This window comes from Stigmatopora nigra, chromosome 2 (genome assembly GCF_051989575.1).
Source record: "Stigmatopora nigra isolate UIUO_SnigA chromosome 2, RoL_Snig_1.1, whole genome shotgun sequence".
Classification (NCBI taxonomy): domain Eukaryota; kingdom Metazoa; phylum Chordata; class Actinopteri; order Syngnathiformes; family Syngnathidae; genus Stigmatopora; species Stigmatopora nigra.
Window position 1 is genome coordinate 19,931,857 of NC_135509.1, and position 20,790 is coordinate 19,952,646.

General features: G+C 38.4%; 1 protein-coding gene across 6 annotated transcripts in view; it reads left to right on the top strand.

Moving 5' to 3' along the window:
• Positions 1–20,790, top strand: part of ppp6r3 (protein phosphatase 6, regulatory subunit 3) — a 54,892-nt gene continuing 34,102 nt past the window's right edge. For all 6 annotated transcript variants that reach the window (XR_013325756.1, XM_077712320.1, XM_077712321.1 and 3 more), the window contains exons 1-9: positions 1–189; positions 6,250–6,483; positions 7,720–7,906; positions 7,998–8,135; positions 10,598–10,663; positions 13,769–13,881; positions 16,907–17,020; positions 17,708–17,834; positions 19,357–19,509. Coding sequence is in view for 5 of the 6 variants with exons in the window: in XM_077712320.1 (XP_077568446.1) it covers positions 6,257–6,483; positions 7,720–7,906; positions 7,998–8,135; positions 10,598–10,663; positions 13,769–13,881; positions 16,907–17,020; positions 17,708–17,834; positions 19,357–19,509 (1,125 nt within the window). In the remaining variant the exon portion in view is untranslated. The remainder of the gene's footprint in view (positions 190–6,249; positions 6,484–7,719; positions 7,907–7,997; positions 8,136–10,597; positions 10,664–13,768; positions 13,882–16,906; positions 17,021–17,707; positions 17,835–19,356; positions 19,510–20,790) is intronic.

Here is a 20,790-nt window from a genome sequence, read left to right on the forward strand (position 1 = left end):
TGTTGAATGGTCTGAACCGCCATCTTGAAAAGTGTCTACCATTGCCAACCATTTCACGTTGGTCACCTCCCCCAAATTAAAATTTCTTTCAGCAGCACGTTCTGTATGTATTTATCCCCGGGACAGATCCATGGTTTAGAATTATTGGAAAGGTATTCATGTGGAGGCTCGCCGATCACACATTTGTTGGTAGGTACATAAGCCGGCCCGGTGGAATAAATCATGTTTGGTGCTACATGAACGGTTTGTCAACAGTGTTTCTACAAAATAGTTGGCGAACGCATGATGTACGCTCCTAAGATTTGAGTTATTAAACGATACAATTTATGCATTGAGGTGATGTGGTACACTTGTTGTATGTACAAGGACAAGGTTGGTACGGCTGATGGCCAGGTTACATTGTTTATGATGATCGTCGCTGTTACGATTTTGGCAGTTGTGTTTTGGAACACTGCGTGCTTGTTGCAATGCGAAGTGATATTTTACAAAAGCCTTCCCTGCTAATTAATAGAACATAGGCTGGTTTCTGTGCCAGCTAGAACCGTACCAAAAAAAAAAAAACAACCAACTCAGCACGGTTCTGTTTGATTTTTCTCTTATGGTGATGGGCTTGTTGTTGTTGATGATGTTGGATTTCTTAGTAGGGTTAACACTATGCTGGGTAGGTTACTGTGTACATTGGTCGTTTTAAAAGGGGTCTAAGCGAATTGTAACCTCCTGACAGCTTGGTGCTAATTGTCGTCTCATTTTCTGAGCCACTTTATCCTCATTCGATTCGCGGAGGGTGTTGGAGCCAATTCCGGCTGTCTCCAGGCCAGAGGCGCGGGTTGTTTTTTTTGGGGGGGGCTGATTTGGTGGCCAGCCAATTGCTGGGCACAAGGAGACACACAACTATGGACACTAACACCCATACCTAGGGGCAATTTAGTGTCCAATCAGCCTACCATGTTATTGGAATGTGGGAGGAAACCGAAGTCCCCGGAGGACGCCCACGCAGGCCCAGGGAGAGCATGCAATACTCCACAAAGGTGGACTGACCTGGACTTGAACCCAGGACTCCAGAGCTGAGACGCCGACGCCTTAAACACTTGCCTCACCGGGCCGCACTGCTAATCGTGGGTGTACATTAAGACTCAGTAGAACTGAATCTGCTCAGCGAATTTTGTGTTTGCTTCATCTTTTTCTGCCATAGAAACAGTAACCAGGACTTTGTTGTGTTTATCATACCTGCGGGAGTTTTAAAACCCTACAGAATGTATTTTATTTTATCCAATAATAGACTCTGGGAGGGCGTGTTCATGTCACGAGTAGAAACGTAAACATTCATTCTCGAGATGGTTCCCTTGCGTCGGCGCGTAACGTCACGCTCGGCCGATACTTTCATTGATTTCAAAATAGAGAAAAGATAAACAGATAAAACACTAAACAACATTTATTTGGACGTCTATGAATGAAATAAAAAAAAAATGAATGTATTTTGCATAAAATGTGAAAAAACTCACATTCCCGTCGTTGCTCGGGGCACAGCCATCTTACTGTAGTTAAATGTGCTCCGTCTGGCCAGATGTGTGTACACTTAATTGTGTCTGCTAATGCTGGCTCAAGGCGCCGCCATGTTGCCGTAGGTACGAGTTCTGACCATATAATTTACCATGTCAGCACACCACAATGGTTAAGGCTACTTGAAGGTCTTACGGTCGATCGTCAAAATATATACCTTGATTCCTGTGTAATGTGTATGCTATTATAGCACCCAGAGACTTGGTGAAGAGTACGTATAGGGCTATGGCCATATTTCCTGCCTGTGCTTACGTTACTTCCTTTTTGAATTTGTCTACGTGCAAACAACATCCTCCCTTTCGGAGAACAGAATGGAAACAATTGTACATGTGATTATGAAATAAAACAATTCTGCTTTGTTTTTTAAATATTTTTATTTCTTGTTCGAAAGTGACAACTATTGCAGTAATATGAACCATCGAAAAAATTCGAGATATTTCCACATTAAAAGCAATTTGGCCGCTACATCTTTAACTTCCGGTAAGAAAATAGTAATTTATTTAATTAAAAAGCACCGAGTTCTCATCAAGATAGACTTATTTCCTTTTTCAAATTCAATAATTGGATATTTTGCATTAGTAAAGACAGGCATATTAACTTCCTTATGATATTGACCCTAATAGTGTGCTTTTGATTCATACAGTATCTCAGAAATACCACTTGTGATGATTTCTTAAGAATTTCCCTTCAAAGTAACACATTTCTACCATGAATATGGAGGTGAAAATCAGGGGGCGTCTTATATCCTAGAAATGGTAAAATTTCAGGCCAACTTTCAGGGTGCAGCTTATACACGCAGGCGACTTATATGCGAGTAAATATGGTACAGTGGTTCCTCGAGATACGAGCTAAATGCGTTCCGGGACTGAACTCCTATGTCGATTTTTCTCGTTACTCAAATGAACGTATCCCATAGCAATGAACTAAAAACAAATTAATTTGTTCCATCCCTCTGAAAAAACACCAAAAACAGGATATTGGATTGGAAAAACAAGTGTATTTGTTGTTATTCACCACCTATTAACAAAGTAATAAATAACTTATGGTGTAATATTACTGAAATGTGTTTAATAGTTCTAAAATTAGACAGATTTCGCAGAAGGGAGAGAGAGTGACAGGGAGAGGGGGGACTTTTTTCATTCGCTCGTGACATAAATGCATTTAAATGAACTTTGATTATGATGCAGACACACTCAAAAAGAACTTTAATCTAACTTTACACTAAACTTAATTGTAATTTTGTTTTAACTTTTTATAACTTTCTTCTCCCGGGTGGGCTCTATGTGCCCTGCCTCCACCCTGACTTTAAGATGCAATCTATCAAAGGTTATTTGCTTTTGTATTCCCTTCAAAATAATCCAAAAATGATGCACACAAATGTCCTCCCAATAGGATAACACAGTGATTTTCAACCACTGTGCCGTGGCACACAAGTGTGCCGTGAGAGATCGTCAGGTGTGCCGTGAGAAATTATCCAATATCCTTTTTTTTAAATTAACATTTATTAATAGTTTTCTGCAAATATGATGTCATTGTCCAGTGTCCGTGCTGTAAAGGCTGGCAGCGTAATGTAATATTTGTCCGTGTGGCAACACGTAGTTGATTGCCTCGTTCCGCCAAGAAAATTAGTGATGCACCTAAGAGGCCGTGGTGACAGTCATGGAGAAGTTTTTAAAAAGGACAACTGCAAACTCCGAACTGGGCCCTGGACAAGATTCTGACCCGGATAAAGGCCCTAGTATGAGTGGTGGAGAAAAGAAAGCAAAGACGGTGAGCTCAAGGCATTATAGTGAAAGCTATGTTTCGTTTGGATTTACTTTCACCGGGGATGAGACGACACCTATTCCGTTATGCCTGGTGTGTGGCGAGAAGCTATCCAACAGCGCCATGGTGCCAAGCAAGCTTAAACGCCATCTCCAAACGAAACACCCGTCGCTTCAAAACAAGCCGATAGACTATTTTGTTCGCCTGCATGTAAACACAGAGAAACAGGCAACGTTTATGAGAAAAACCACAAAGGTAAATGAGAAAGCGCTCAAAGCTAGTTACCTAGTCGCCGAACTTGTTGCTAAATCAAAAAAGCCGCACACTGTGGCAGACATTAATACTACCTGCCTGTAAAGCCATTGTCAACGAGATGCTCGGCCCTGATGCGGCTAAAGACATAGATAAAGTCCCGCTCTCTGATAACACAATTGCCAGGCGTATTGATGACATGTCTACAGACATCGAAAGCCATGTTTTGGAAAAGATACGCATCAGTAGGAAATTTGCGTTGCAAGTTGATGAGTCTACGGATATTAGTGGACATTCTCAGCTCTTGGCCAATGTGCGTTTTGTGGATGGTGATGCCATTAGAGAAAACTTCCTATTTTGCAAGACACTGCCAGAAAAAAACAACTGGAGAGGAAATTTTTCGGGTCACATCGGAATATCTTGACCAGGGAGGACTTACGTGGGAAAACTGCACAAGTGTGTGCACTGATGGAGCTGCAGCCATGGTCGGGCGCACCAAAGGCTTCGTGAGTAGAGTGAAGGAAAAAAACCCAGATGTGATTATTACGCACTGTTTTTTGCACCGTGAGGCCCTCGTTGCGAAGACTTTACCAGTAGAACTGGTTCCTGTGTTGGACGATGTGGTGCGCATAGTGAACTTTGTGAAGACACGACCTCTGAAAAGCCGTATATTCGCATCCCTGTGTGAGGAAATGGGAGCGGAGCATAAAGCCTTATTGCTCCATACGGAGGTCCGATGGTTGTCGCGCGGTAAGGTGCTGACCCGTGTGTATGAGCTGCGAGAGGAACTTAAAATGTTTCTGACAAATGAGAGGTCTGATTACTCAAATCTGTTTGCAAGTGATGAGTGGTGCGCAAAGTTGGCATACCTGGCTGATATATTTCATCATCTTAATGAACTGAACACAAGGATGCAGGGCCGAAATGAAAACCTGCTTACAAGCACAGATGAAATAAATGGATTCCGTTTAAAGGTGCACCTCTGGCAACAACATGTGCAACGTGCCAACCTGGAGATGTTCCCACTCACAGACAAACAGCAAAGCAACACTGCTGCACTGTCTGAGGTAATAGGTAAACATTTGAAAAGTCTTGAGGAGAAGTTGTCATTTTATTTCTCTTCAGCCTCCACTGAATGCTTTGACTGGGTTAGGGACCCATACAGCTCGGCATCAGTTGTTGGAAAGGACATGACTTTACAAGAGCAGGAGGAACTAACTGAACTGAAACAGGATCGTGGTTTAAAACTAAGATTTGCTGATCTTCCTTTGGACAGTTTTTGGTTGACTGCTGCTAAGGAGTTCCCCATTCTGGCCAACAAAGCTGTTCTGACATTGCTCCCATTTTCCACAACATATCTGTGTGAGCTGAGCTTTTCAAGCCTAACTGCTATAAAAACTAAAAACAGAGAGAGACTGAGAGCTGTTGAAGAAGAGCTTCGTGTGTGTCTTTCTTCTATTCCTGCCAGGATATCGGCTTTGTGTTCATCTAAACAGGCCCAGGTTTCACACTGACTGAGTATAAATAAATTGAGAAATTATATTGTAATTAAATATACTATACAGAGTGACATTTTGTAAAATTCTTGGTTAGTGGTGTGCCACAAATTTTTCCAATGTAAAAAAATGTGCCGTGGCTCAAAAAAGGTTGAAAAACACTGGGATAACACACCACCACTTGCAAATTTTCCCGGGAAGTGTTCTCAGTGTGAATTTTGACATTTTTATGAACTTTTTATTTTTACATTTGTACCTGGAGAAAGCCCATGCAAGTTTAGACTGATTTGGAATGGGCCACAAATATCATATACCACAACAACCTTTCTCTTAAACTGAGCTCTGGTGTGTGCTGGGATTTCTCCCACCTTGAGTGGTTATGGGAAGTTGCCGCATGTTATGAACAATCAGGTGCTCCAAATTTAGATAAATGAATACAATTAAAGATCAAATTATAATAAATACATTCTTGGATTGTGTGTTAACAACCATGGCAAATTTGGATGAAAACATGATTACATGTACATTAAGGCTTTAAAAAGGGGCGCAGCGGCTGGGTAGTTAGCGCACCGGCCTCACATTGGGGGACAAATCCAGGTCGGCCCACCTGTGTGGAGTTTGCATGTTCTCCCAGGGTCTGCGTGGGTTTTCCCTGGGCACTCTGGTTTCTTCCCTCATTCCAAAGACATGCATGGTAGGCTGATTGGACACTAAATTGCCTGTAGGTATCAGTGTGAGCGTGAATGGTTATTTGTGTCCTTGTACCCTGCGATTGGCTGGCCAATACTTCAGGGTGACCCCTGCCTCTGGCCCATAGTCAGCTGGGATAGGCTCCAGCACCCCCCACGACCCTAGTGAGGATAAAGCTGTTCAGAAAATGAGTTGGAAACTGAGAGTGAGCCTTTCAAAAGGAATTGGCTTGTCCTGTCAATGCTGGGATTCTATCAATGTTTCATTGCCGCCTGTCAATCACACTCCTGGCGGTTGTTTACATTGATGGTAATGCATTTAGCATGTTTTCTCTTTCAACACAATTGTGCATGTTTGAGCCAGAATACAAGGAGGGAGAAGACGGTGTGCTTCTTAGAGTTTCTCGGAACTGCGTTTAGTGCATTTGAATCTTATTGTTATAAGCTTACAGATCAAACAAGTTATCCCTAAATCTCTTCCTGCTTAGGAAAACTATGTTTTGGAAATTTGACCTCCATGCCACATCCCACATTGATACGCTGCTGGAGAGGGACGATGTAAGACTAACAGATATCATGGATGAAGAGGATGTTCTGCAAGAGTGCAAAGCCCAAAACCACAAATTGGTTGACTTCCTTCTAAGACCAGAGTGCATGGAGGACCTTGTTACCTTCATTACGCAGGAACCGAGTACTGATGTGGAGGATAATGTCAAATACAAGTAAGATTATATTGTGCAAACTACATGTTGATTGACGTTGAAAGAAAGTCATTTCATTTCTCAAATTTATTTTGACATGATGATATTGACATCATCCATAGATGTGTAGTATATCTAATTATATAAACAAAAACTTAAAATTATGTCACTTTTGGTGAAAACTGACGATTGCCTTTGATGACTTTTTTTGACGTTTTTCTGAACATGTGCAAGGCTCAAACTGAGCGATAGCATATCTGATAAATACTTGGATAAGAAGCCCACTTCTTTTCATTCGCACCGGAAATAACTTTCTTGGGGTGCATGATAAAATATAAAGGCTAAAGTTGTCTTATGTACACTCATACAATCGAGTAACAGCGTGAGAGGATTCCGTGACAAACAATGGTCGAAGGCATCGTGGACACCCACCTCCCTCTTAGCCAATGAGAGGCCAGCAGGGAGCAACTCGGTATCATGCCAATTTCAAACCAAAGTACAGGATTTTTTTTATATTTACCTCTTAATGGTCGTTTGAATTTTTAAGATTTCACCTTACGCAAATTGAAATTATTTTGTATCCTGAGACAAAACGTTCCCATTGAGGAATTTCATAAGCTCTTATTTAGATACGTTCGTTAGTACTAATGTAACTGTTTTTGACTGTTAGTGTGTGTGTGTGTGTGTGTGTGTGTGTATATACATATATATATATATATATATATATATATATATATATATATATATATATATATATATATATATATATATATATATATATATATATATATATATATATATATATATATATATATATATATATTTATATATATATATATATATATATATATATATATATATATATATTTATATATATATATATATATATATATATATATATATATATATATATATATATTTATATATATATATATATATATATATATATATATATATATATATATATTTATATATATATATATATATATATATATATATATATATATATATATATATATATATATTTATATATATATATTTATATATATATATATTTATATATATATATATTTATATATATATATTTATATATATATATATTTATATATATATATTTATATATATTTATATTTATATATATTTATATATATTTATATATATTCATGCGTATACTACTGGCTTGGACCTGTCTTCTAAGCATGCCTCTAATGCTTTTGCTGTCATATATACCTTCCATATGCCTGTTTTTTGCCAAAGGTATCCCAACATATCATGTGAACTGCTTACATCAGATGTCAGCCAAATCAATGACAAATTAGTGGAAGATGAAAAACTGCTGATGAAACTCTATGGTTTTCTCCAAAATGAACCACCTCTTAATCCTCTCCTGGCCAGCTTCTTCTCTAAGGTCCTTTCTATTCTCATAGGACGTAAACCTGAACAGGTGAGCATTTGGTGAAATTTATACGACCCGTAGTGTCAAATAAAGACTTGGAGCAAAACAGAATAATGATGAAATGTTTTTATATGTCTAGATAGTAGAGTTTCTCCAAAAGCGGGAGGATTTTGTAAATCTAGTGATCAAACACATAGGGACCTCAGCCATCATGGACCTGCTTCTCAGGATGCTCACGTGTGTTGAACCACCACTCTTGCGACACGATGTCCTTAATGTGAGTAGTAGGATTGTCACACCCTGTGTGCACTTAGAACAGACAAATTTACACTTTTAATCCTTGGTGCCCTGATATGGATGACCATGTAAACTTCATTTTGTTTGTTAAATGTATTCTATATTGTCATTCTCAATTGTGATTGGGAGCAAAATGTTTGGCTGTGCTGGTTGTTAGGATGATTAAAAGAATCAATTGTAAATGGTGATGATAATAATCAGCAGAAATCATTGACTCCATTGACACTAGGTCAGAGGTGGGCAAACCGGTCCTCGAGGGGCGCTGTAGTTGCAGGTTTTTGTTCCAACCGATCCAACATAAACAGTTTAACCAATGAATGAGGTTTCTGCTGAAACAAGGAGCACCTGACTGCAATCCACTGATTGCACTTTTAGGATACCAGATTGGTGGAAAGGTTTCCTCTTACAGGTTGGAAGGAGAACCTACACCCACTGAGGCCCTTTCCGGAATAGTTTGCCCACCCCTGCTGTAAATTCATTCAGATGAATACGTTTTTTTTCTTGAATTTCATTAATATACGCTAAGATATTTTTGTTTAGTATTTTCTGTTTATCTTTTCTCAATTTTGAATTCGCTTCCGTCGTGACGTCACACACCGACGCAGCAGCCATTTTTGTTGTGACGTCAGTGTCACGGCGCCATCAATTTGCAGTTTTTTTGCATGTCCTGTTTTTATGCGCATATTAGCCGTACCCTCGATTCAATTTATTTTCCCTGCACTGCATTCTGTAGAGAACGGCGCACAATGTGGCTTCTCCGTTGTACAATGCCGCCTCAAATTTAACTATTTTACAATATCAATTGGGCCTACGTTTTTTCACTTGTGTGACTTGTCCATGTGATTTCCCATTGAGTTCACCTGTGGTCTCCCCACCGTTCTCCTGGTTTCTATCTCTTGTGTTATCCAGATCTTAATGATTGTCTCGTCGACCCATGTCTGTCTATTTAAACTGTGTTTTTGTCAGTCCTGATCGGATCGTCTGGATTGTATGCCTATGTTTTGTGATTCTTGTTTCCCCGCGTTAGGGTTCAACTATGTTCCACGCAAACACAGCCCTGACAATCCATTAATTAGGTTTCATTGCCTTATATAAATTAAGGGAATGCAACAAAGAAATCTGATTTATTTTTTCGTCGTTTTGAAAATTGAACGTTTCCGCATTGGCAATGAATGAAAGTGATTTGGTACAAGAAATGTTCAATCCTTTGTTTTCCTCATTTATTTGTTTTTTCTTTTCCCCATTGGGATCCAAGGCCCATCACAGTCGCCAGTTTGTTCAGAACAGCGACCTGCCTAGCATCCTGCCCTTCTGATAGAAACATGACAGGCCAAGACTCAAATCTTCATTGACAGAAATGTTGAAATTTGATATTCTACATTCTTACACCATTGGAAAACGTTAAGAATGTGTGTTTCGTGTTTGTCCTCCTATAGAAACCATATTAAAAGAAGAAAAAATATTTCTTTCCCCCATTTTCATTAATTTTTGAAGAACCTCAAGGGAGTGCAGCTATATGGGTACCTCAGGATACGAGTTTAATGCGTTCCAGGACTGAGCTCGTATGTCGATTTACTCGTATAACTAAATTGAACGTTTGCCACAGAGATGAACTAAAAACAAATTAATTCATTCCAACCCTCTGAAAAAATATCAAAAACAGGAAATTGGATTGGAAAAACAATTGTATTTGTTTTAATCTGTTCTCTATTAACAAAGTAACAAATAACTAGTGGTTTAATTGTACTAAAATGTATTTATTAGTACTAAATTTAGACCGATTTCTCAGAAATGAGAGAGAGAGAGACAGAGTGGTAGGAGAGACTTTTTGCACAGCAAAACGCTCGTAACATAACACACTTAAATGAACTTGGATTACGATGGAGACACTCTAAAAAATAAGTTTAATCTAACCTTAAACTAAACTTGCAATTTTGTTTTAAATTGTTCTCCCTTTTTTCTCCCGGTTGGGTCTATTTGCCCCGCCTCCACCCTGACCTTCAGATGTATCCTATCGAGGGTTGTTTGCTTTTGTCTTCCGTTCAAAATATTTCGAAAATGATGCACACAAATGTCCTAACAATAGTGTAACGCACCACAACTTGCCAACTTGCCCGGGAAGTAGTACTCCTCTCGTATTCGCGAACATGCTCTGTCATTCGCACTGACTAATGGAAAAAAAAACATTGAAAAAATGCAACACTCCGCCCAGTGCTCGTAGAGACATTACACGAGGGAGTTGCGACCAAAAAGACAGTGCCCATGATGTTCTTATGAGCAGCCTCTCGCGTCTGCTTTTTGCCCGTATATCAAAATTCGTCTTGTATCTCAAGATAAATATTTGCTAGAAATTTTACTCGTATCTCAAATTGCTCGTAGGTCGGGGCACTCGTATGTCTGGTATTACTGTACTTATTTTAACTAAATTCTCTCCTATTTCAGTGGCTGAATCAGCAAAATATTATTGAGAGCCTTGTGGATATGGTACAGCCCTCTCAGGATGAAGATGTAAGTGTTACATTATTATTAAAAATACCACACTGTAAAACTCAGTTTTTAGTCAATGTAGCTGAAACACTTGCTTGAAATGATATTGACAGTTCACAATCATTTGTCAAAAAAGAGAAAAAGGTGTATTTGTACTTTAAACAGGCACTGGGTGATATAACAATTTTTTTATCACCCCAAAAAATATATCTACAAATATCTGCAATTGTCACATCTTTTTTTTTTCAAATTGGAAACTTCAAACTTTGGTGAATAAATAAATAAATTACTTTCCTCGTTATTAAATTATGAAAGTCACTGTTACTTTCCTTTAAAGAAGAGAATATAAAATATGATTTTTAAAAGTATTTTTATCGTTTTGTTGTGCAATACGTATAGCTAAAACAACTCCCTCATTACACTATGAAAAGTAATGAATAATAAAACCTGCATAAATTTTGGCCAACGTATACATTTGCCTTCAACGCAACAGTTTCTTTGCAATATGAACTGGATAGAATAATAAACTAAAGACGTCACATATGGCAAGCATACTATTTTTATCCTCACAAATAGTAGTTGCCGTTTGAAAAAAAAACAGTTGGATGAATTTACCCCATTTTAATCCACGTAAACAAGTAAGAAAATAATTACAGGCTCTCCTTAAATGAGGACAATGGGTTAAAATTGATTAACCTCCTAAGACCCAGACTCTTGCAAGGCAAGCATTTTTGTTTTCTCTTTGATATTTAGGGTAATTGCAACCTGATGGGTGTAAAAAAAAATAAAGAAGGATGATGTAGTTTCAGAGAAAAATGATTTCTACATCGTAAGTGGACCCCAGGCCCTTGTAGTCCAAAATTTAAAATTTTAGTCTTGTGACAACCAAAAAAGAGATCTTCACGTATGTGGACGCCAGGTCCTAGGAGGTTAAGATAATTTTCAATAAGGTTGCTGTTTTTGCACACAGTTTAAGGGGCTTAACAAAAATAGAAAGAAAGAAAACGACAGGGAGATTTCTCTGATCATTTCGTGGGTCGGCTTGCTGTTGTCATGCATCTCATAATCGCTCATTTTGGCTTTCTTATAGTCCTTTTGCTTTCATGCTCTGTTTTAGCTGCTCTATTGCTAACCATGCTAAGAATTGCAGTTTTCGCCTTGCCATATTTTTCGTCTACTGAACGAACGTTGGTTTGGAACTAGCGTTCACATCGCATCAGGGCCTCCGTTTTTTTTGTGGTGTGTTCGGGTGGTGTAAATTCAGTTTAAATCTTTTGAATTTTATTGATAGTTTTTATAATTATTGTTGACAAAAGTCATTTGATGATAATTATCGTTATCATTTTATTGTCCAGGGCTACTTTGAACACATGGTACTCACAAGGCATGATTATTATTTTAAGATGTTTTGTTGCCGCTACCTCTAAGTGTCACAAAAATACCTTTGCTGCCGCTGTATTTAGCTGAATTGTTATTCTTCATGGAAGAATTTATGCACTCCTTACATTTCCATATGCATCCACACTGCAATATTGTTATTTCTCTATCCATTTATAAAACATCCACTTCAGATCAAGAGCTGCCGATATGGCTGAGTCACGGACATTATTGTCCAATGCCTGAAATCGCAGGGCTGCTCTGGGCTGTCACATGAAGGGATCACATTCCATCATTTTACTTCAATTCCCAATGCTAATCTTATAAAAAATCCCAAACTTATTATGTGAGTAGTTTTAACTAAAATTGAGCATATTCCTACCACACAACTTAAAAGAAATAAGGTAAACAGATCCTCCAACCACAACAGGGAGACCTTAACACACCACCCCATCTTCTTGAAAGGGTTGCCTTTCAAATTTTATTTGGAATAATTGTCTATTCCTGTGATTGAATGGAAACCAGTATCTCAATCCTTGCTTAAGTGGAGCAGATAACAATGGAGTAACTGCTCTCAGGTGCTCGAAGTAAACCGCAGTTTCTGTTCTCTTCGGGCCGTTTAGCCAATCGCACAATCAGTTAGCCTGAACAGTTGAAAAAAACAAACCAAAAAAGAAAAAAAAAAACATCAGTCTTAGTTTTGTTATACCCAGGGTGCCTGCCCTTTTGCATGCCACTGCAGGGAATGATTTTGCTGATAGATGAATTGGTATGACAACATGTGGTAAAACTGAAACCATACACATACTTTATTAATTCTGATTCGCTATTATCATTTTTATTATTATTGTTATTATCAATAAATATCAAATGATATTTGAATTATTTGTTTTCATATGATTATTCATTCATTCATTAATCTTCCATACTGCGGATGCTCATAAGGGTTGCGGGGCATGTTGGTCTATCCCAGCCGACTTCAGGCGAAAGGCAGACTATCCCTGGACCGTGACCGGATGTTTGGTCGCCGCTTTTTTGGTCCCCGTTGGTCACCGGTCTTTTCGTTGTCGTTGGGGTTAGGGTGAGGGTTAGGGTTTAATATCTAAGTACATTTGACAACCCTAACGGCGACCAAAAGACCGGTGACCAAAAGACCAGCGACCAAACGTCCGAGCACCTTCCTAGACTGGTCACCAGTCAGCCGTAGGGGACACAGAGACAGCTATTTTCACTCATCATGGTCCCATCAAAGTCAGTCGAGTGAACCTCTACAACAGGGGTCGGGAACCTTTTTGATGAAAAGATCCATAAACAATTCATATTTTCAAATATTATTCCTTGAGAGCCATAATCAGAATTTAGTATAAAGTATAAATATATATCACTGCATTTTTTTGTCGTTTCACCACTTTTAAGGTAAGAAAAGGTATTTGATTTATTTAGACTTTTTTGCGGTTGCTAATCAATGACGGTATCTATGCAGTAGTCAAATTAAAAAATATATAATAAAAAGGTGCTAGAGTTAATGTCAACGCCACTGAACCGACCTGATGCTCCTGTTGATTTGTATGGGGCTCAGGTCTCTCACCAGAAGTTTCCCTATTTTATCTCACAGGTTAGCGGAGAGCCAGATGCACCAATTAAAAGAGCCACAAATGGCTCCCAAGCCATAGGTTCCTTAGCCCTGCTTTACACCATTAGGTGGCTACATATGATTATTACTTGTTTTATTTTTACTATTCTTCACAGAGACACTCTAATGCCTCACAGTCGCTATGTGAGATCATCAGACTGAGCAGAGACCAGATGTTCCAGGTTCAGGGGTGCCCACAACCCGATCCATTACTGGCAACACTTGAAAAGTATGTTTTGGTAATCTATACAGTCATTTGCAAAACCATAGGGACAATGTGCTGCTCTTCTTTTGCTGGGGTGTAATGTCTAAATCACCTACTAATTTTTGGACTTCATGCTGTCTGCTGCATTTGTTTCGGCACAGGAAACGTACCGGTCTTTCCTCCTTTCCCACCAAAATAACACTGAAGCCAAGTGCTACATACTCATCATATTTCCTCCTTTTGGATTTCATGTGACTTGATTGTTTGACTCACTATTGGATTGGATTGGATTACTTTATTCATCCCGTATTCAGGAAATTTCATTGTGACAGTAGCAAGAAATGGCAGTTATAAGTTAAACAGTGCGTTGCTCTCTGTCTTTCTTTCCATCCCTGTTAAAAACTTTTCCATGGTGTCACTGACTCACTGCATAGTTCCGTACTCCCTGAGCAAATTCTAACGGTGCGCCACGGCTAACAACCGTGTGAATGTGCAATGACACTTTATTCTAGTCTGGCAAAAAGAATGTTTTTCTAGGCACAAGCTTCCAGGTAATGCTTTGCGCTCTGCCTGGCACACATTACAACACTTCAGCGCAACAACCTCCACTTCATCAGCTTTTTCAACTATCGTAACACGTACAAGGCTTTTCAAACACAGTTTAGGACAATTCCCAGCTCATACACTGAGTCTGAAGTTATGCAAATTACAAAAATCAGATTTTTAATAAAACTAATAGATCTTTTCAAACACAAACATTAATGCATTACAGTCTACACTATTGCATACCAAATTCCTTTTAAGAGTTGAAAGTAATATTTATTTAACGAATTAACTCCCAAAATATACAAATGCACTGTCTGATGTTATTATGCAAGTATTATCGACTTTTGAAAAGTACATGTTGGCATTGTTGAATCCAAAACAAAGAACGGTAAGAAAAAAGACATATTAGCAACTGAAAAATAGAAAATTGTGAAAATTTTGTCAGATGGTGAAAGAACATTGACAATTTTGAAGAAACTTGGCAGTGATCATCGTACCATCAAAAAGATTGTGAATTAATCCATAAAAAATGATTCAAAGATGTTAATGAAAAATACAGAAGACAGCTCAGAAAAAAATCCTTTCTTGAGCAGTAAACTATCTTTGACAAGACTGGGTTTGCTGCTGTGAAGAGAGACAGGAAATGTTGAATTTTGAAAACTCTTGGCAAAGTGAGAAAAGCCATTCACAGACCACCTCTGAACAAGAACCACATTGATAGAAGACTGCACTGGTGCAAGGAGAATTTAATAACAAGATTTGAAACTTGTTTTCACTGATGAATGCAGTGTTTCTTTTGATGGGCAGATGGATGGGCAAAATGTTAGATTGCTCACGAAAGCACCCCTCCAAACAGATTCAAACGGCAACAGGGTGGCGGAGGCCTTATGTTATGGGCTGGAATTTCGGACAAAAGGGTCACCGGCCCCTACAAAGTTGACGATGTAGTCAAACTTAACATCACAAACTACTGTCAGCTTTTTGAGGATACATTCTTTAATTGGTAAAAACCACAGAGTCGTGCATTTAAACAAAAATATATTTTTTATGTAAGACAATGCACCTTCCAATGCTTTCAAATGAACGCTGGAGTATTTGGCTACAAGAGGCTTTTCCGGAAACAAGTTGATGAAATTATTCCCTTCATTATCCCCTAACTTGAATCTTATTGAAAATCTTTGGGCAATTGTCAAGAAAGAGATTTGTTGTAAACAAGTACTTAGTGCAATAAGCTGGCCTTAAATTTTATTCAATTTTCTTATATATGTACTCCTACACGCTCTTGCTACGTGAGAAAAAAAAACACTAGAGGACTTAAAATAGACTAGAGGGCTTAGAGAACAATAGCTGAAAATGCAATTGAACACACTTACTTCTAGTGATGTGTGCAACAATATTTAAATTTTAAATAATTTCCCATTATTTTAGGAAATATGTATTAAAAATGATCTGCTGAGAACCTTAATTCAAAGATTAATCTAAAGTTTTCTATGCCAGTGTAAATTACAGTATCTACTGTTATAACTATCTTTTTTCTTCTGACGTTATAGTACGTACTTACTGTTATAACTACTTTGTTTGGCTGTGATTAAATGCCCTTGTTATGCTAAATGAATGTTGTTATCTGTAACTTGTTATCCTAAATGACTGTTGTCATCTGTAACGGGCCGTATGTGGCCCGCGGGCCGAGGTTGAAAAACATGTACACACCCAAGACCGGGGGCGGGCTGAACGCGTCGGCACAATGTCTTTCGGCTGGCTAGTCGGTCGGCTATTTGGCGTTCGGCTAACTCTACGTTCGGCCAGATGCCCCCTCGGCGAGTTGGCCTTCGGCCAAACGTCAGTCGGCTAAATGTCTTTCGGCAAGTAGACCGGCCACGACAGACAGGGCACAGGGGAAAAAGCATAAACAAACAAATCTTAACAAAAATGAACGCCAACTTTCACAAACCTGTTTCCTGCAGCTGTGATTCGAAATGAACATAGGATTGGATTTGAAAGACATTGTGGTGCAAACATGAATAAAAAGAAGAATGCACATAGAACAACATTCATGCAATCAAACAATTTCAAATAGATGGTCCTAATATCCTAATATTTTTCATAGAAGTTGATTGAAATTTGACATTAACAAAATATTCTCTATCAAGCTCACTCCTTTCTTGTTTATTTAATCACAAGTAAAAGTTGCCTTTTCAACGCTAGTCATTCGCAATGTTTACAACTTGTTCTATCAGTGACATAAAATTTTGAAATGTGTGAAATATTAGATTTTTAAATTGTATAAGTCACGCCTGAGCAATGTTCCCTCTAATTTTTTTAGAGGAAACATTGCCCTGAGAATAATATGCAGGTCCAGCAAAACTGAAAATAATTGTGATTAGTATGGAAAAATGGTATGTTATTAATTAGAAGAATGATGATTTAGGCAGTAAATTTAAACCCACAATTATTTGGGATATAGATGTGTTGAACAATTATTGATTTTTGTGTATATCTTCAGGCAGACCACAGTGGAGAAGCTCCTGTCTCATATCTTCGATAAGGAGAGGAGTGAATCAGCAATTGTCAGTGTGATCCAGATCCTTTTGACGCTGTTTGAAACAAGACGACCAGCGTATGTCTTGTGATCTTTGCCACTCTGTCTAATTTATTTTTGACATGCCAAAGGTACTAAGTTCTACTACACTAAATAGTGTGATGCAGTTATTACATTTTCTGAATTAACACAGAAGATCTTTTCCGCTGCAGCTCAGCAGCCAAGCTTGAATGTGTCCAGAGTTGCAACAACAGATGTTTTAAATCAGGTTTGAGCAAACCGGTCCTTAAGGCCACCGTGGATGCAGGTTTTTGTGTCAAACGATTCAGCACAGAAAATAAACAATGTTGTTTCTGTGGAAATAAGAAGCACCTGATTTCCCACTTAGAAGACCAGATTGGTGGACAGATATGCTTTTGATGTATCGGAATTACAAGCCGCAACCACTGTGTGCAATAGTTTCCCCAGCCCTGTTTTGAATGCTGAATTTTTGTATGAATTTAAAGTTATTTACGGCCTTTACTCCTAAAATTTGTCAGAAGTTGTCTTTGTCTTTATAGTGTTTATCAGTTTTGATTCAAATGTGATGAAACAAAAATACTGTGATTCGGGAACCATTAGATCGTATTTTAGGTGTTAACCAATTTTCTTCTAAATCTTTGCTATTACAATTACAGTTAAACATACATAAAGTAGTAAGTAAGTAAAATACAATGCTAATTTACCCCACATCACCGAAAATGTTATTGGTGTTTTCTCCTCAAGGTTTGAGGGCCATATGGAATGCTCCCCCAAAATGTCCAACCCTTCATTCTCTGTCAACCAAAGCATCTTGGAGGCTGTGAGACCAAGATTGAAAGATTTTCATCAACTACTGCTGAATCCCCCAAAGGTAAATTCTGACAGTGTTGTACTTAGTACTACTTCCTACTACTCATTAAGTTAAAATGTGAAAATGTAACATAGTTACTACAGTGCGGTGTCATAAAAATTTTGAAAAGTTTATTTGGATAATATTATAGAATATAAGTCTAGTCGATAACAAAGTCAACTCAATACTTGGCATGCCAATATCAGTTGGCCCATGTAATGACAGAGTTGAACAGTATCTAGAGCAGTGGTCTCAAACCGGTTCCACATAAGGCTGCAGTGGGTCCTGGTTTTTGTTCCAACCGATCCAATGCCGACATTTTAACCAATCAGGTGTCTTTAAAATAAGTAGCACCTGACTCCAATTAACTGATTGCACTTGCAAAAGGTATCCTTGTTGAGTTGGAATGAAAACCTGCACCCACTGCGGCCCTTTGAGGACCGGTTTGAGACCACTGATCTAGAGGGTGTTGTATGAAAGTAGGATAAAGACGACCAGGATAAACACGAGACTGATAGGCTTTTTTTTTGGGCTGTACTGGTTGCACAAGTCCATGAAATCCATGCACTACAATTGGCTTCAGTGTATAGCTTATATATACAGTGTTCCCCCGCTACTTCGCGGTTCAGCTACCGCGGACTCAGAGCTTCGCAGATTTTTTTGGGAAAAAAATACAAATATTACATTGAAACAACATATTTTACAGTTTTTTTTTGTTATAACATGAATTTCACTCTACCCGTATTCTATATGGTGTACTGTATACAGGGGGGTAAACTTTTTTTTAAATAAAAAAAAATATATATCTATATATTTATATTTATATTATTGAAATTAAATTCAAATTAAGCATTTTTGAAGGGGAATCCCTACTTCGCGGAAATTCACTTATCGCGGGTGGTCCCCGTCCCCATTAACCGCGGTAACCGAGGGAACACTGTACATGCATGTTACTCAGGTCAAGTAATTGGACAAGAAATGTTTATTACTATTGCATCATAATGGCAGGCTTGACATTAAAACCAAATGAATGAATAGAAAGATGGTTAAAGTTAAAAAGGCAGGTTAAAATCAGGTGGAGCCGTTAAAGAAAGTTTGTTTTGATTTTTTGTTAGAGACAGCTAAAAGAGATTGTCAGTTCTCTCACAGGATTAAGTTTATCCAGACTAACTGCAGAGGCTAAATCACTGTGGTTACTAGTCTTAGATCCTTATGCCGCTTTTGTGCAACCAATTTGATGTATAAATGATCCAAGATGACCAATATTAACAGACTGTTAATCCCTTATCCTGGTTTTTCACAATAACCCCTTGGAGTTCTTGACCAGACCACTCATTATGAGCAAACTTTCTCAGCGGTCTCAGCTTTGAATTTCATACTCCAGACAGCATGTCTCGGCTCCTTCCACGGAATTTACATAGGAGATAATTACGCTTTTTAAAAAGGCCTCTTGTCAGTTCTTTGCGCTGCTGTTTTTGTTTTTCTCACGTTTTTACACGGGAGATGGGGGTTGTTTTCTAAACAGCAGCATTGTCTCAAACAGAACGACATGATGAGAACAACATGGGGGGTACTCGATCCTCCTGTGGGTAACGCGAGGCTCCATGTGGTTCGATTGGTGGTCAGTCTGTTGCAAACCAACACTCCCTGTGTCAGTAAAGAGCTCATTCACCTCAACACCCTGGAAGTAATACTTGTGAGTAATACAGTTTCCATTCATTGAATTGAATGTTTTAATTGTCATCATACAGGTATAATGAGATTTAAAGCTTTATCAGACAGTATACAAATAATAACAACAACAAACATGAATATAATCAGGTCGTGATCTCCAACTCTCGCTGGAACAACTCATAACCGAGTGTGAAGCGGTCGGGTTGAGAACCAGCAGCTTCAAATCTGAGACAATGGTCCTCAGTCAGAAAAAGGCGGCACGCCCTCTCTGGGTCAGGGATCAGGTCCTTCCCCAGGTGGAGGAGTTTAAGTACCTTGGGGTCTTGTTCACGAGTGAGGAAAGACTGGAAAGGTAATTCGACGGGCGGATTTGTGCGGCGTCTGCAGTGATGCAGACTGCACTGGTCTGTCGTTGTAAAGAAAGAGCTGAGCCAAAAAGCGAGGCTTTCTATTTATTTGAGCCTTGTTTTGAAAATTCGCATCTGGTGGAAAAAAATGTAGACGCAGCGCACCGACCTCGCTAAAATGGCTGCGCTCCGACCTCGCTAAAATGGCTGTGCCCCGAGCGAGCAGTGATGGTAATGTTTCACGTTTTATGCAAGATAGGTTTATTTCATTAATTTCATTCATAGACGTCAAAATAAATTTAGTTTTGGGTTTTCAATGACCGTATCGGCCACATTTTGCGTCTTTCGTCACGGCCCCATGTGTCATGGTCTCACATCGGTGGTTCGCGGATGTCTGTTTTTATGCGCATGTAAGCCGTACCCTTGATTCAATCATAATTTCTTTGTCCCACAAAAGTGGCTTATAAACGGCGGTTACTTTCATATTTTAAATGGGAGGAAAGTAATTTATTTACTTATTCACAGAAGTTTGAAGTTTCAAATTTTAAACAAAAAAGAGGTGATGGCTATTGTTATAATTATCGATATCAACCAATATATTTTTTTTATCCTGATAACAATTTTTGTCATTTCGCCTAGCTCTAATTTTAGTTTTGAAGATCATAACCACTAGATAGGTGTTTCTTACTTTGTGAGTACGATTTAAATTAGAACAAATAACCGAACCGATTCGAGCTCAGTCCCGGAATGCATTGAGCTCGGATCTCAAGGTATTACTATAGTTTCAATTTTGAACTTACTCTGTCCGACAGTTCTGTTTTATCAAAGTGAAATTGTTCATCCAAGCACTCTGAGATTCATGAGTAGAAAAAAGGAATTTTCCTAGATGCCAAAACATTTTGATTTCTTGTCATTTGATTTCAACTTTAACTTGAAAAAAAGCTATTTTTTTCACG